The sequence below is a fragment of the Lissotriton helveticus genome, chromosome 8 (genome assembly GCF_964261635.1).
Source record: "Lissotriton helveticus chromosome 8, aLisHel1.1, whole genome shotgun sequence".
In the NCBI taxonomy this organism is placed as follows: domain Eukaryota; kingdom Metazoa; phylum Chordata; class Amphibia; order Caudata; family Salamandridae; genus Lissotriton; species Lissotriton helveticus.
In genome coordinates this window covers 46,269,005-46,286,796 of record NC_136069.1, presented here as the reverse complement: position 1 = coordinate 46,286,796, position 17,792 = coordinate 46,269,005, and the positions used below count along the sequence as shown (strand labels likewise).

General features: G+C 43.7%; 2 protein-coding genes across 3 annotated transcripts in view; one reads left to right on the top strand and one right to left on the bottom strand.

Annotated features, from left to right (window-relative positions):
- The window catches only part of LOC144772324 (uncharacterized), a 517,545-nt gene that overhangs the window by 397,592 nt on the left and 102,161 nt on the right, over nt 1-17,792 (top strand). The gene's annotated exons all lie outside the window — the stretch shown is intronic.
- Nucleotides 1-17,792, bottom strand: part of LOC144772326 (uncharacterized) — a 124,577-nt gene that overhangs the window by 42,523 nt on the left and 64,262 nt on the right. For both annotated transcript variants that reach the window (XM_078656567.1, XM_078656568.1), the window contains exon 5: nt 7,800-7,892. In XM_078656567.1, the coding sequence (XP_078512693.1) occupies nt 7,800-7,892 (93 nt within the window). The remainder of the gene's footprint in view (nt 1-7,799; nt 7,893-17,792) is intronic.

Genomic DNA, 17,792 nt, shown 5'->3' with positions numbered 1-17,792 from the left:
CCATGGTAGAGCACTCAGTTACACTATTGCTAGGTTTGACTTTTTAAAGTCTACTATGCATATAGAAAGATTTATACTCCTTTAACAGAATATATGGGGACAGTTCTGTAACCCCCCCATTACAGTACCTAATGGCAAGATAACATCCAGTCTTACTTACATATGTGTTCAGTGGCTTCGGAATGCAAAAATAAATTGTGACATAAAATAAACTCTTATTTAGAGGTCCCAGCTAGGAATATAAGGCTATCACACTAGAAAGCCTTTGATACTATTTTTTAGTGGGTAGGCCTTTCGTTTACACATGGTTCAAGGTCTACAAGTGTTGTACTATGAAACACTTTTTCTAAAAGGGTCTCTGTTGTATCTGGTGAAAGAGACCAGGGTTGGTTGTAAGAATTATGCAACAGAGGACTGCAAGGATAGCTACGTAAAATTACTAAGCAAAGGGGGATTTATGAATGTGGAATGTAATCGACATAAATCAATCTAAATCCAAACTTTCAATTAAGGTCTTAACTATATGTTGGCTAACTAAGGAACTAAATAGGAAATATCTGAAAGTAGATTTTTCAACTGCAGCAATTAAATGTTTGTGAAATGAGCTAAAGGCCTAAATTTAAGTTTTGGTTAGACAAAAGTAGGAAATGTGAGGGAGTCTTAATAGGAATAAAAAGCTGTGAATTAATATGTTGTTTCTGCTTCACATATTTTCATTGTTTTGATGCCGGCTGATGCTGTATCTAGAATTAGAGTTCTCTCATTTAACGAGGCTAAAATTAAGTAATAATGTATTATAAGGAGAAGCAGCAAAGAAAGTAGCTTGGTCTAATGATATGTGTAACTTATTTTTCAGTTTATCGTGTTTTGGATGAACATGACATGGAAGTATATGAAGAATTTTTATTTTAGGTGTAGCAAAACCTGACTGTACAGCTCACAATACATGTGGATTCAATTAACTAGCCAACAAAAAGGGGTTGTTGCTCTGCACACCAGAAATATTCCTGCCTTACTGCAAGACTAGAGTGCAGCTGCATCCGTTGTAAGCTCACAAAGCTAGGCTTTTTTCCTTCAAAAGGCCACAACATCAGTGAACAGGAAAAGAAGACATGTCACAATAACAAAAATTGAGTCTTCTAGCTATCACTTGAATGAAAGAGGGGAAAACAATGGTCTTTGCTCAGCCAAAAGATCTTTTCTTGTTTTCAGTGGGAGAAGGAGCATAAATCATTGCAGCCTGATGTCCCATTCAGGTTGAGTTTTTACGTCCAACCGCAGGGATTAAATTGATGACATTAATAAGTCAGTCTTGGCCAAAGTGCAGAAACTTTATATTTCTTTTGGTACAATATTCTCCTGACTAAGATGGGGACTTTAAAAATCTGCTCACTGCTAGTTTTATGAAATGAAAGGAAAATGCTACTTACCCAGTAAGCATCTGTTCTTTGCATGTGGAGCGTTCGATTCACATCTTTTGCATACTCCTGTCATTTAGTGTTGGGTTCCGATATTTGCAAGTTGTTTTTCTTCAAAGAAGTCTTTCCAGTCATGAGGTAGGTGACTCCTCCTTTCGCTGATAGTGCACATGGGCATCGACTCCATGGTTAGATTCTTTTCCCGCAGAGGGCGAGAATAGAGTTAGTAAGAGTAGAATAGAGATGTCCATGCGTATGTATCTAAGTAAGATATTACTGCAACAGGTACAGGTGTCTGGGGGAGGCAGGTGGGTGCATGTGAATCTACAGCTCTACATACCAAGAACAGATGCTTACTGGGTAAGTAGCATTTTCCGTTTGAGGCATGTGAGGTGTAAAATGCTTTGCATAGACTACACAGCAGTATTCTCCCAAAGCGGTGGCTAACCTGTATTTGTTGCAGTTGTTTGAAAAAGTGCTTGAAGAACTGCCTGGCCTACATTCGCTTGTGTTCCGGCTAACACATCTACACAATAGTGTTTTGTAAATTTGTGTTGTGTAGACCAAGTTGCAACCTTACAGATATCAGCTATGGGAATGTTTCCTAACAAAGCCATAGAATCCCTTAGTTTGCAGGTAGAATGCGCTCTAGGGGGAACTGGTAAAGTCATCTTTGCTTTTGCAGAGCATGTTTGAATACATTTAACTATCCACAGAGAATACCCGATTTAGAAATGGGATTGCCTTTGTGTGGTGGAGCAAGCCACAAAGAGTTGTTTAGTTTTACTAAATGATTTTGTCCTTCCTATGTAATAGAGCAATGCTCGTTTAACATCTAAGGCAGATACCACTTTAGGTAGGAATTTGGGGTTAGTGAGAAGAACCACTTGTTGGGATGTACTTGGAAGGATGGTTCTTCAATGGTTAGTGCCTGTAGCTCACCCACTGTCCTCAGCATAGGCAAATATCCCCGACCAGTTCATCGATAGTGCACTGCCTTTGGATAGTGGGTGTGGAAAACTGAAAGCGAAGTTTGGGTATTTTGCGTTTTGATGTGTGGCGAACAAATCCATCTCTGGGATGCCCCACATTTGAAAGAACAGGAGGAGAACTTGAGGATGAAGTTCCCACTCGTAAATCTGTTGTTATTGCCTGCTGAGCAGATCTGCGATCAGATTGTTTCCTCCTGGGAGGTGTTCCGCTAGGAGATCAATCTTGTGATAGATGGCCCACCTCCAAATGGTATGTGCAAGGCTTGACAGTTGGAGTGTGTCCCCCCCTGTTTCTGTATGTAAAACATGGCTGTCATGTTGTCGGTGCGTATGAGGACAGCTTTGCCTACAAGGTGAACCTGGAGGGCTTTCAGCCCTAGAAATACTGCTAGCAGCTCTAGATGATTTATGTGAAGTCACTTTTGCGTTTGACTCCACAGGCCTTGAATTGTGCGAGTTTGGAGATGAGCTCCCCATTCAGTGAACGATGCGTCTGCTGTTACACTGTCTGTGGAACTGGGTCGATGAAGGGCTGCCCTCTGGATAGGTTTTTTCTGGATTCCACCACTGCAGAGTCGATGGGTGCGCCCATCCACCAACACTAGATCTGACAATTGACCCGGAGACTGATCCCACTGACGTGCTAAGCATTCCTGAAGTATTTGAAGTCTCACAAAGGGAACTATGATAATGCAGGACGCCATGATTCCCAGTAGCTGCATAAATACCCGAGCTCGTAATGACTGGTTGGGTTGAAAGTGTGAAATTAGAGCCTGAATATTCCAGATCCTGGCTGCATTGGGACAGGCTAGAGCTTTCATCGAGAGTGGCTCCTAAGTACGTTTGCGTGTTGGAGGGTTGGAGATGGGACTCCAACAGTTTTATTGTGAACCCCAGATCGTGCAGTAACTGAAGTCTTATCTGAGTGTGCTGAAGACACTGTGTGAGAACCGGCCTTGATGAGCCAGTCGTCCAAGTGTGGGAAGACATGAATATGTGCGAGATATTTTCAATGCGCGGGATGTCTTGAAATATGAAAGTATGCTTCCTTCAAGTCTAGAGTAGACATGAAGTCACTTTGCTGTAGGAGTAGGAGCACTTGTTGAAGTGTAACCATGTAAAAGAGATCGGAGTGAACATATAGGTTAAACTCTGAGGCTCTATAGTTCACTTTTGCAGAAGGGATTGAACCTCTTGTTTGAGGAGGTGTAGATGTTCGGGTGACAATTTGTGTGAACGCAGAGGAATGTTTGGGGGTTTGTCGGTAAGCTCCAGGCAATAACAAAATTGGATAATTTCTAGGACCCTTCTGTCTGAAGTTATTGTATTCCAGTCGGGAAGAAATTGTGAGAGACGTCCCCCGACAGGTGTGGAATGATCGGGGTGGGGTGGGGTGGGGTGGGGGGGTGGATAGGGTGGGGGAGAGGAGGCAAGTCACGGTTTGTTTGTTGCGGGGGAAGTATGGGGTGTGTTACCCTTGCCATTATTGGCTCGAAATCCTACTCGAAAGTAACCTCTTGAAGAGGGCGATTGATTGTTGTCTCTATACGAAGTCGAGGTGTTGTCTGTTGATATGCTCTTGGAGGCCCCCTGTAAAAGGAGCGGCGAAGGGTACTCCTATGGAAGGGGATTACAAAGCTCCCATGGATTTAGCAATGTCTGTGTCTTTTTTCATCTTCTCTAAAGAAGCGTCTAACATAGGTCCAAATAGGTGTTCCTTGTCAAATGGTAGGTTTAAAATAGAGGCCTGGACTTCGGGTTCAAACCCTGAAATTCTGAGCCCGGTGTGCCTCCTTAGTAGAACACGGTTGTTAACAGTGCGAGTGGCAGTGTCAGCTGCCTCTAAAGCACACTTAATGGAAGTATTGGAAAGGAGTTTACCTTCCTGAATTAAGTCATAAGCCTTAGCCTTGTGTTCATCTGGTAAGAATTGGAGCAATTGTTCCAATTCATCATAGTGCTCTGCAAATTCTTGCTAAAAGAGCCTGGGTGTTGGCAATACACCAGTGATTGCTATCAGTTTAGATTTTCAGGAGGACGGGCATCTCCTGTTGTCTGAGTCTGCCCGCTTCCGAGCCTTAGAAACCACTAGTGAATCTAATGGTACCTGACCCTTGATGTAAAGTGGCTCTGTAGGTGCAGGTTTATATTTTTATATATGGTGTGAGAATTCTTGCATGCACCGGGTCTTTAATGACGTGGTCTGCGTGTTTAAGCATACCCTTAAGCATGGGCAGTGTACGCGTTGACCTTTGTGAAGAGCTTAATGTCTCAAACAAAAAATCCACTTCAAGAGCCTCTTTGTGAAGCTGAACTCCATGATAGTGAGCAGCCCTAATTACGTGAGCGTTTACTCCATACTCTCTAACGACACCCCTAGCATTCTTCTCGCTCCCAACCTCCCCCCCCTTCCTCCCCCCTCTCTCCCCCCCTTCTCTCCTCCTTCCATTAACCCCCCCTCCCCCTCCCCCCTCAGCGGCGCTTCCCCTACACCCTACTGCACACGTGAAGGCTCCTACGATCACTGCATTGCCGACGACATGTCACATTCGGATCATGCTCCCCACCGCACCACCGGCTCCACACATACACACATGAACACGATTAGACGCCACCTGGTTTATGGTTTTCCATATATCGGGAATTGTTCTTTATAGTTAGTAGTAGTAGTTTTTTTGGTTTAACAATGTAAATTGAATGTGTACTATATTGCCCATGTGAACAACTGATCTGTTTCTCCGGTCATGGTATACTTGGAGCGCTATAGGGAATGATTCTAGGATATGCAGTCGCAATATAGAAGTTATTTGCACCAACATTGGGCACTACCACTACTGAACATGAATGTATCACACAACAGCTGGTGCTATACAAATTTGTAATGCTGTTTAACTGTGCACTTGTTTAGCTTGCTCTCTCCTGCCATACCTCCACGAGGGTGAGATGGTCCACATAGCCTGGGACTCCATACCTCAAGTAACAGCGCCTTTTATTTGCTATCGCTGCCTATGTGTACTGTTGTATAATGACAAAATGCAATAAACATTCAAAAAAAAAAAATGATAGTGAGCAGCCCTATTTATCAATTCTATGTACCTTAAATTATCATTCGGCAGAGAGGGTTTTGAAGGGTATAAATCTGGGTCATTATCATTGTTAGGACACGTATTGTAATCGGTCCATTGATCAGGACTAATGTCATCTGGTGCATCCACATCATCATCCTGGTGGTCAGGTGATTGTGGGTGTGGTGAATTTGTAGGTGTAATAAGCAAATGTGGGTCAAGTAGGTGAAAAAGGAGGAGGAGAAGGATTAGTACCAACATTTTTCTTTAAGGGGAATGTGGCAAGTGTCCTCCGTTTCTGACTTGTGTTTAACTGGCAGTTTTACATGAATATGCCCAGTTTTTGGATTCATAGCTAGTTCCTTTTGTTTCGGGTCCAGGTTGGAAGGCGGGACGTCGAAATAAGGGACCTTGGATGGAGGAGGAGCTGTTTTGTCTCTCAGTGCCAGAATTTTTGGTGCCGATTGGTTCGGTCGGATTCGAAGATCTGGGTTTCGGCGCCGAAGGGATAGTCACGATGACAAGCTTGGATTTCGGTGCCAAAGGTTTCGGTTCGGTACCCGAATGGGGACGACTCGATCCAGAGCCAGAAGGATTTGGTATATGTTTCGGTGCAGGGCCCAAAACCAGTTCTCGGTGCCGACCTTGGCCAGAAGGCAGAGGGACCGGAGTCTTTTTCTGGGGCAAAGTTTGGTGCAGGCGAGTATCAGTACTAACAATACCCTCATCGTGCGAAACTTATTCTACCATGCCGGAATCGGCTTCGGACTCTGAAATGTGTTCCTCTTCGTCCTCAGCTCCTTGTGCGTCGGAGACCTGGAGGTCGGAATCTTCGCAGAAAAGATCCAGGGCTGAGCCACTATGTTGTTGGTGCGTTTCGTGACGTCGAGCCCAGGGTCACGGAGCGTCTTCTTGGATAGAAAAGATCGGCACACGTTGCAGTCCTGTTCCGGGGACAGACGCAAGTTGCACACTTCCTGCAAGTCGGTGCATAGATATTTGACGCGGCACCTGGGACAGAATTTAAATTGAGTCCGTTCCATCGACTGCAAGCTGAACCGACTCGGTTAGGCCCATTGGCCTTCCACGAAGATCCGGATTGAAGATTTCTGAAACTATACGCGGAGAATGGGAAACGCGATCGAATAACAATACCGAAGAGTGTAGTGGATTGCGCACTTTGGGGAACCAGGGAAACGGTGTCGGCCTGGAGCGCCGCAATTCAGGTCCGAACACAATCGCGGAATGTGCACTATCACCGAAAGGAGGAGTCACCTACCCCGTGACTGGAAAGACTTCTTCGAAGAAAAAAAACTTGCCACCATCCAGACCCAAACACTAGATGGCAGGAGTATGCAAAACATGTGATCTGCAGCTCACATGCCTCGAACATAACGTTTACATACTTTGAATGAAATAGATTTTAACTATTAATAATATATTTTGTGGTGTAGCACATGAAATAAGAGCTGTAGTATTTGTGTTATTGTTATTTGGTGGGGCTTTGGAAATGTAGGGCAGTACTAACTTTACAGTGCTACACAGAGAATTGATTTTAAAGCTGTGGTTTTGACTGTACTTGCTACAGATAAAGAATAAAGATAAAGGATAAAGAGTGGTTAGCATTGTCAGGAGTTCAGCAAGTATCACCAACGAATGACTGATACTCCCACCACAATCCTTAACGCTACAGGAGATGCACGTCAAGGTAAACAGAAGGAAATTTCCAATTTGTACGCTCAGCAACAGCCAAGCACAGCAGGTGGTTCAGCTTGAACACATGCACCATTACAACAGTTTGAGCCCTCAGCCCTAAACTGGCCTTTGTGTTCATCTGTCTACTGCACAGCCTCACATTCTGTGGCCTTGAGTCAACGTAGGATTCATGTTAAAAAGAAGAAATGACATAGCATGACACGTCACACACAAGTGTACATTTAAAATATGGATACTAGAGATGGTGCCCTACAGTCACATTACACTTCATGTGAAATATAGAAGGAACCCTCACACTATCAAAATGCATATTTCTCATTAGGGATATATTTATCTTCTTTGGGTTTTGTTATTATAAAATGTGAAAACTTTATATGTTGAGGATGATGTGTCCCTCCAAGAATCCATAAATCACTTCTAGTGTTTTAGCTCAAGTGCACAGTTCACATTAGTTTTGTAGTTGCAGTTAGAAGTGAAATGTTTGTTTGCACAGGTTTTTCAGTGCTGGGTTGTTTCCTAGCTAGGATTCTCCCTTTTAAACACAAACAAATTACAAGAAATCTACTGCTCTCTCCTCCCTCAACCAACAATTAACAAAGACAACTCACCCAGACTGGTTCCTTCATCCCCAGTCTCCTGCTGGAAAGGTGTTCTGTTGTCTATATTATTTTGTCTCATCCCAGAAACAGAAACTGGATCACCTGTAAGACAGATTGAATAATATGTAATGTAATGTATTTAAACGCCACTCATATAGCACTCTGTTACTCCGGTGAGTGTCCTGGCGCTATGCATCCGAGGTGTGAAGTTAACGGAGGGACCTCACTCTTAGTTTTGATTAAACAGCCAAGTTTTCAATTTCTTATGTGACTGGGATGTGGCGTAAGGGAGTTCGTTTCAGAATGAAGGTCCTAAAATTGAAAATGACCTACCTCCCATCCTGGACCGCTGGATCTTTGGCCAAAAAGAGATTGTTTGAGTGCAGGCGTCTGGAGGGAACATGAAACCCTATCTTTGCCCGAAGACAAGCAGCACCAGAATGATGGAGAGCCCTATTTACTGGCAGTAGGGTCTTAAAAAGAATCCTCTTCCTCTTCATTGTCTCATTTCAAAAGATCATGTATTCAAGATACTAAAACCACAACCTCCAATGGACAGGAATGATCAAGCTTCTCTCCACTGTTAGAAAAGAGACCAACGAGTGAACAGACACAAACACTGTAGCAGACTTGGACATCTTCAGTTTGTCCAGTCCAGCAGGAATGAGACCTAGATATGAAGGCTAAAAGAAGGCTCTGAAGTACAACACTGTTTGAGATTCCCAATGGGGTCACAAATTGCCTGCCTCATTAGTATTCATGAGGCGGGCGCAATTTGTGACCCCATTAGGAATGGCTAGCACTCACAGGGATGGTGGCCTGCTGGGGTGAGCAGACCGCCATGTCTGTAACTGCTTTTTCAATGAAGCAGTTTTAATTTTTTTTTTTAATGCAGCGCGTTTTCCCTTAAAGAAAAACGGGATGCATTTAAAAAAAGGAAAAAATAAACTTTTCAGTTTAATTTTTTAAGGGCAGGCAGTGGTCCCAGGTTAAAAAAAATATTTTCACAACCATTCACAAAGGGGAAGGGGTCCCATTTGCGAGTGGCGTACCACACTTTTGAAATCTGTGGTTAACGGCAAGTGTTTTGCGACCGCAAATGCGGTCACATAATAAACATACATTGCAGTCAAACTCTCTATTAGGAAGGGATGCCCTTGGCACGCCCCTTCCTAATAGCGAGTCGCAAACCATATTTTGCGAGTCGCTAATAGGTTAGCGAGTTGCAAAATATGGTTTGTACATGGGGCTGGCCAATTTTGCAGTCGCAAAAGGGCCGAATTCCAGCCTATGTAAGGTGGTGCATGCACACCTTACTTAGACATAGGTTCACGATATCTATCCTAGAACACCGCACATATAAACCCATCAGTCACCCCAATAGGAGGCCTTATCAATCCTGAAGGCAGGGTGCTGGGTTTTATGTGAGAGGGTGCTCCTGCATGAGCAGAACCCCTCTGCAGCCTTCGAAACCCATATTCCGGGGTTGTTTGTGATGCAACGAACCATATATACTTAAGTGCACTATAACCTCGCTGTAAATGCTAACTTTAAAACGTCTGCATGGAAACATGTCGTGTTTGGTGTCAAACACCTTGGAATCATACCTCCACACCAGTAACACTGGTGTGGCAGGCATGATTCCACCCTACTAGAGGGAGAAATATGACAACACCGGTACACCCGGTACCAGCTTTACAGACCCTGGCATCACAAAATGGATGCAGCTAAACACAGACACTAGTATGCCCACCTGCTGTTGGACGAAACTCTGGCAGGGGAAGGCTGGACAATAGGTTTCTGGTCACAGGGAGGTGTGACCACCTCCCAGACAGGCTTTAGTGTACTGGGGTTGGATGGGTGCACTCTGAGAGTGCCAGAAAGTCTGCACTGGGGGCACATTTGCTCCTGCTCAGGCGCAAACTGGACAAAGGACATGGGTGTAGCCACCCCTCTGTCCGGACCTTCCCATAGGTGGGTCCCCGGAGTTTGTCCCACCCCTTCCTTGGGCATAAAATAGGAACCTCTGACTACAGGACTTTGGATTTACCTGGGCAAAACTCTGTTATAGAAACCAAGTACTTCGACTATCTGCACTACGCTGGATGACTGAAGAATCTCCCTTGGAGTAAAGGAGTTACTCCCTTGCAAGGCAGGCACCTTAAACGCATCTGACCGATTTGCATCTCTCGAGCTCCGGAGGACTCCTAAGATTTCTGCAACACAGGAGGTGGGTTCCCAAGTGTCCCTGAGGTCGACTAGTGCTCTCAGCAATCCTGAGACCCGCAACCCTTGTGGGGACCGTGCAACCCATACCCTTGTGCACCGTGTCCATTTGCAGCAGCAGATGCTTTTCGGCTATCCCTGAGGCTGTGTTTTGGGTTGACCCCGAGCAGTAATTCCACCGAAGATTTCTGGGCCTACACTCCACGAGTGTTGCTTGGGCTGGTATTTTGTGATTCAGCTCGAGGTCCCTTCGCAATCCCTGGTTCGTTGGCCTGTGGGTCCCTGAGAAGGCAACTTTTAACTTTCAGTGGGCTTTCCTGGTTGCTTCAGATGTGCCCAGACTCTGCATTGCTTGGAGTCCCCAGGACCTTGCTGGTCCTCACAGAAGCATCTTTCCTCTGATCGCATGGGTTGCAGTTGCCAAGGCTTGTTGGCGTTCAATCCGGACACTGCCCCCCCCCCCCCTCTGCCCCCAAACCCCCCCCCTCCCCCCCCCCCCCCACGCGACATCCTTCGCGAGACAGCTCCGGACTTTGGTCATCGTCGACGTCCCCTGGTCCCCGTGGCTGCATAGTCAAGTTTCACCTCTTCTCACCTGAACCACCAGACATCAGTGGGCATTCATCTATCGTGCACCTCCCTGGTCATTGTGAAGTGACCCAGACTCTGTTCCCTCTGCTTTCAGGCTCTTCTCAGCTACGATCCAGGCTTGGATCACACCGGACACTTTTCATCTTCCCGGCAACAGCACTTCTTCGAATCACGCCATTGAAATTAACAAGCGTTTCCAACACCACTTGACCCCTATGCACCCGGCTACTCTGGGATAGGTAATACGGGTACCTCGGTACTCTCAAGGGTGCTGGCCTTAAAACCTTCTATATTCCAAAGGGTTTGCTTGAATTCCTCTACTAAGTGTCCTTAATCTTTACATTTCCAACCACGACTTTCCCATAGAGTTGTACGGAGCTCGCATCTGTGTTCTCACACTGCATCGTTCCCCCGTGGGTCCCCTGTGTCACTACCTTGGGTGGTTTCTTGGGGTCCCAGCGATTCTACGTGCTCTAGGCACTGTGTTTAGTCAAGTCATGGTTGTTATACCACCCTTAGTATATGGTTCAGTCTCCCACTGGAGCCGGCTGTGTATTGTGCTATTTACTGTTGTTCTAGTGATTTAATATGGTGTGCTTTGTTCTCTAATCTCATAAAGAGGTTAATAGAGAGTGTTTAGTAATAAATACATATTTTTATAATAACACTTCTGTGGTTCTCCTTTCATTTGGTGATTCAGGAGGTTATGATCTGGTAAAACAAGCTGCTTTACATTCCTTCGAAACTTAGCCTGAAGGCTGCTCTCCATAGCTACCACTAGGATAGCTTTCAATAAAGGTTGTCTTTAACCTAATCATCAATAAGGGTTGTTTGGACTGGTGCAAGGTGCCCACTTTAATTAGTGGACAGCATATACCAGGCCAACTTCTCACAATCAGAACGATCTTAAAAGAATTAGCAAAGTTCGAGGCAATCAGTGGATACAAAATCAATCACAAAAAACTGAAGTCCTGGTCCTAAATGCTGGTAGCAATTTTCTTCCAGATAATGTAAAACAACAAGCGCTTTCTCCTGAACAGATACACTATCTGGGGATATACATGTCAAATCAATATGCGGATATCTACAGATTAAATTTTGAAGCCATGTTGAGAAAAATTAATCTATTGGATAAATGGATACTCCTTCCCCTCACATAGATTGGTCGCATCGCACTTATTAAGATGCCGATTTTACGATTGCTAATTTTTCTTTTTTCTAATATTCCGATTAAAATCAACACAATATATTTAAAAGAGTTGAAAAAAAATGGCATTAGTTTATTTGGAATAAAAAAGCACCAAGGCTAAAATTGTCAATACTTCAACTTGATACTAGTTGGGGTGGGCTTGCACTTCCTCATATTCGTACTTGGTATGAAGCAGCATTCTTGGATACAATTGTTTTCTTAACAGACAGGAAGGGATCCTTAGGATATGATGGTTACAGGAAGCCAGGTCACAGCTTTCGGTTTTCAGCAAAAACAGCAAAACTTAAAAAAAAACGAGATATAAGATGCTCCTGGTGTTAGTAGTAGACTTCAGACATTGTATTCTTTAAAGGCTCATTCTGCAGGGTATGAAGATCTGCAGCTTATAGACTGCAGAAGTTTGGGTCTTCGAATCCAGAATAGCCATTTAATGTTTCTGGGAAACATAGGGATTTAAAGAACTGGGCCCCTTTTTTAATTGGAGGTAGATGTATTAATTGGCAGGAGATTCAAGCTAGATGTGGAAATCGGAACAAGCTTCTCTGTTTTAGCTATCTTCAGGTTAGACAACTATTAAATAAATATACACTTCCAGGCAATACAGGTACCGCTCTGGTTTTAGCCGCTTTTTTTTAGAACTAAATTAAGTGGTATAGGAAATTGGTATGGATTCCTTCTAAATCAAGGGGAGCCCCTTTTGGTTACCAATTTTCTTGAAAAGATAAAACAGGAAACACAATGTAATTTTTCAGATGGGATTTCGCAATTTGGTAGTAAGGCATTGAGAGCGGCAAACTTTAAAAGAATGGCGCTTTTATCTCACTGGATGGCTTACTACATTCCCAAAGCACTCCAAAAGATGGATCCCGAGGTGGAGAATAAATGTTTCCGGTGTCAATAGTCGGGACTTGCCACTTGCTTCAACACCATGAACACAATCTTAATTGATATTCTAGTGTAACGGTTGTCATTTTAATTTTGCTTGTTTAATTGTTCACATTGCAAACAAGCCTTTCTTGTCCTGCCTCAATGTTTTGTTTACTGCATGTGCTTTGTAATGTGTAGGATGCAGGATTGTGTCCCACTTTATTTTGTTCTTGTCAATCTTTAACCTTGTTATTCATTAAATTTCACTGTCCAGCTGGACAGTACTAATATAGCACTGATTCTAGTCTATATTGATTGCTTATTTATATTAGTTTTTCACCAAGGACCACTTTTCCTAAGAAATCAGTTATTGGCGATAGCATGCGCGGTTCTGCGAGGCTACTTGTATCTACTCTGTGTGGGTCTGACTCCTCCCACGCAGTGGTTTGGCTTTTGCGTGTGTATTTTTCGAATCAAAGCCTGCAGATGGCTAAAAGTGGGTGCATTTCCCACCTCTTCTGAAAAGTTCACTCCTGCGGTATTTTGCTGCGGGAGCAAGCAGTGGCGCGCAGGGTGGCAGCTGCAGTGCCTCCTTCTTAATTTCCCGCTTTGCATTAGGAGCACTCCCCCCCCAACCTCTAAGCACACCCACAGTGTTTCTCTCTCCCCAACCATTCCATGTGCATCAAGTGAGGCAGCACAAGCCCCAGGCACCCTCAGCAGCTAGCTAGGTAGTTTACTGGCGGGTGCGGGCTCTAATCTTCTGCTTCATGAGCATTGAGGGTATGTAAATAATTTTAATATTGTTGCAAGCTAAGAGTAAAAATGCAGCGTTTCCATTCCGTCGCTGCTTCTTTTTATGTTTGGCGTTCCCCCTTCCACTTCATGTTAGGAGTCCCACCCTCCAAAAGTTGTTTAAAAAACGATTTTAACTTTCTGTGTTTACTGTCTATGCCTGTGGTTGATACAGTTAAAACTTGTAGTTTTAGCCTGCCTGTAATTGCATATTTTATCACCTGTGTTGTGTTCTAAATTTATGGTTTTCCCTGCCCATGATTGCCTCCATTTAGTGTGTTGAATTGTGGGATTTGCAGTTCAACCTCTGTAGTTTGTCCCTCTCATTCCTTGGTGACAAATCTGTTTTCCCTCCAATTTTTCATTTGCTCTGTGCTAAGACCTGTATGTTAAAACAGTGCACTCCCAGCCACCATTTTGTGTTCACAAGCCAGTGAAACCAGCCCCCCTGCCTCTCCCCCCCCCAGCAACAGGGATTTTTCTACATCAGAGGGTGCTTCTGTGAGCTGTTTAAACTGTGTTTTACTAGGGCCTGTTCACTTCGTTTTTTTGGCCATCAGGGGGAGAAAAGCTTTTTTCAAACAGTATTGTTAGATTTCAAGTTAGTGAGGTCCTTACCTGCTGAAGTCCAAAGTGTGGATTGAGCCTGCTTGTCTCCTAGGAAATTCCGAACAGGAGAAGCAGCTTCCAACTCCCTGGCCAGCAAACCTTGTCTGAGGTCGCTGGGACCGTATATGGTCTGCTAGTGGTTGGTACATGTCTACACTTATTGGTGGTTGTATCTGGTGTTTCTGATGGATTAGGGTTAATGTCCTCATTGATTGGGTATTTGAGGGTTCTGATTGGTTTCTGGGTCTGTGACTAAATCATTGTAGGGTTGGGACTAGGGCTGTTGTTAGGATTTCTATGGAAGTAAGGACTAGGGCTTCCTATGTTATTGGTTGTTGGGAGTAGGGTGGGACTAGGGCTAGGGTTAGACCTTTAATTGGAAGTAGCGATTAGGGCTTCTGGTGGGATTGGTTGCTGGACTAGGTGTGGGCTTAGAGTAGGGTTAGGCTTTCTATTGGAAGTAGGGACTAGGGCTACCTGTGCCATTGGTTGCATGGACTTGTTTTGGGACTACTGGTAGGGCTAGGGCCTTTATTGGACGTAGAGAACAGGGTTTTTGAACTGATTGGGTGCTTGGACTAGGGCTAATTTTGGCTGTAAGGTCCTGGTCTCCTATTGGTTCTAGATTTTAGGGCTAGTGTTGTGATTAGATAGTGTTAGGGCTAGGGTTCCCATTGGCTGAAGGGGTCACTTGATTACTAGGGCTATAAAAAAGGCAAGGCTGAGGGCGTCTCAGCCCGGGCGTCGAGGTTAAATGCAGAGAGGACAAGGTCAGTTTCCTGTTTGAGCCTGTCCGAGACTGGCCGGGACTAGAGCCAGAAATGCTGCCCTTTTTCTCATTTAGCAATACCCAGCCCACACCATTCACATCCACAAACAGAGCAACACACTCACACCAAATGTACACCACGCACAACACTATGCACAGATTAATGTGCCAGCCTGTTCGAGTATCTATATACTTTCAATGTACTCATGGATCAATATATTTATCACTTTCTTCTAATTTAGCATTTCCAATGCACTTCCCTATTTCTCAGCCTATACTTCGCTCAATATATCTTCTAGCCTATACATCTATCAATATATCCTCTGCATGCACTCATTTATCCCAAACCCCATACCACTACTATGATCCCCAAAATAACCCATTCTAGACTCTCTCCTACACTAACCCTCCTTGCATCATCTGACCCCTCTTTTACTATACCGATCCCCAAAAACAAACTTTTCTAACCGCTTCCCTCTTTTCTACCCCTCCCCAACCCTTCTCAATCCAAATAACTGACTAACATATCCACCACTAAAATTACTTTCATGTTTCATCATACTAATTCAACACTAATCCTGATGGGTTCCAGAGTAGCGTGCTACTTGCGCTTCAAAACCCCATCAGGGGTAGCAAGCGCTATATAAACACAAACCTCTTTCCTTTCCCTATCCTGCCACCTACCCTTCTCTACCCAAATAACTGAATAACATATCCACTACTCAAATTACTTCATATTTTACTATACTAATTTTCAACACAAATCCTTTATGGGTTCCGGAGTGGCGTGCTACTCGCCAGAAAAGCGCTTCAACATCCATCAGGGGTAACTAGTGCTATATGAATACAAACCTTTCTTCCCCTTTTATTCCTCCGCTATCCTTCTCACTCCAAATAACTGACTAATATCCACCACTGAAATTACTTTCATATTTCACCATACTAATTCACCACTAATCCTTTATGGGCTTCCGGAGTAGCGTGCTTCAACACCCCATCAGGGGTAACAAGCGCTATATAAATACAAACCTTTTTTCCTCCTCTATCCTTCTGCTATCATTCCAAATCCAAATAACTGACTAACCTATACACCACTTAAAATGTACTTGCATCTTTCACTATACTAATTCAACACTAGTCCTCTCTGGGTCCCGGAATAGTGTGCTGCTCGCCGAAAAAGCGCTTCGACGCCTCATCAGGGGTAGTAAGAGCTATATAAATGCAATTACAATACAATTACAATATATTAATTATATACGTGTGCTGCATGGCAAAATACTTATACGGTCTAAAAGGCAAGACCTATTGGCTATGCCAATGCTCGTTAAGCCTATGCGGGTATTTAGTGGGAAATGTGTAGTGGAGTGCTCTGTCTGGAATGAGGAGAAGGTGGTGCAAGTTCCTGGTGGAGATTGTGCAGACAAGAAGTCATTGGAAGAAGGGAAGGTTAGGAATAGTGGCTGTGGTTTTGAGAAAACAATCAGGAAGATGTGAAATTGAATGAAGGTCACCATCAACACATGCCCTGTCTATACATTACCTTCTGATGTTACTGGTTATAGCTGTTAATTATCATAGTCATTTAAAGGTAATGGGTGTTTTGTATACAAGCAATACATTGTGTACATGTAGTCAATAGGGAGAGATGCTGCTTATTTATAGTTTAAAAAATAATTGTTGTATTTTTAGTTACCTTGAGGAAGGAGAAATTGCAATGTTCTTGTCTGACTGCAAGGTCAGCCGTAAAGCTGTCCATCAGTAGGACCATCACATTGCGAGATGCATTCCATGGAATGCATAATAGGGAACCTGGGGAAAGAGGCGGGTGGAGATGTCATATTGCATGACTGGCCCTCCTGTACTCATTGGCAAGATTCACCATGTATGGAGAGTGTGAGTACCATTTTCCATGAATGAGAAATCGGTCTCTAAATTGCAAACAGTTCTTTACTGGGTTTGACAGGACAAGGAAAGTGAACAGAAATGTCATGACTTTTCTTCTAATCAGTCAAGAAGTCGGGAAGATAGGATAGGAAACAATAGGAATTAGTAAGAAGTGATGGGCTTATACCATGGAAGGTCTTTCAGAAAGACTATGATTTATCAAAACCTGAAATCTATAAATATCTACAATTAACACATGACCTGGCAGCACAAATCCACGGGATGGATAGATGAAGATGCTAATCTAATAGAGGAAATGGTGCTAATAGAACCCCTTACACACAGTGCACTATCCCTAATATGTAAAAAGATAATCAACAATCCACTAGACCCTTTAGAGTCCTTGAAAGAAAAGAGGGAGGAAGATTTGGAGGGGGAATGAGAGAAGACACTAATATCCCCACGAAAGGTAGCTGTACGCTCTGGCTTTCAATTGGTTCAACATAGAGCATGCCTCGCCAGAGCTCTCTTACTTAAGACAAGTAGGGCAGGATCTATAAAGAGAGAAAACTTCCTTCCTAAACTATGGGAATGCCCTGGGCAGAGGGAGTTTTGGAGAGGTATGGAAATTCTCCTTGCTGACCTTACCTCCTTTTAGGGGCTGCCCTCCACTAAATTGGTCATACTAGATGAAAATTACAATCGTACTAAAAGATTCTTGTGAATCTATGAAAGTTACCAATACTGGAGAACAACAGTTACAGGTAAGTACCTTGCAATTAAAGGAAAAAGCAAATGGTCCAGAGATATTCCTTCAGGATATTATTCCCTTAGGATGTTGGAGGAACTTGGCTCAAGGCTCTGGACCTTTCCAGCCTCATATTAACAGGTAAAAGTGGGGGTGTGAGCATATGTTCCTCCCTTCCAAAAGACCCGTTATGGTCAGTTGGGCGATTCCTTATTTTCACACAGCGATACAGGTTGATTTGAGTGAAGATAGTTATTTTTTATTTTCATTCACCACTTGATTTAATCCATTTCACTCTAGGTA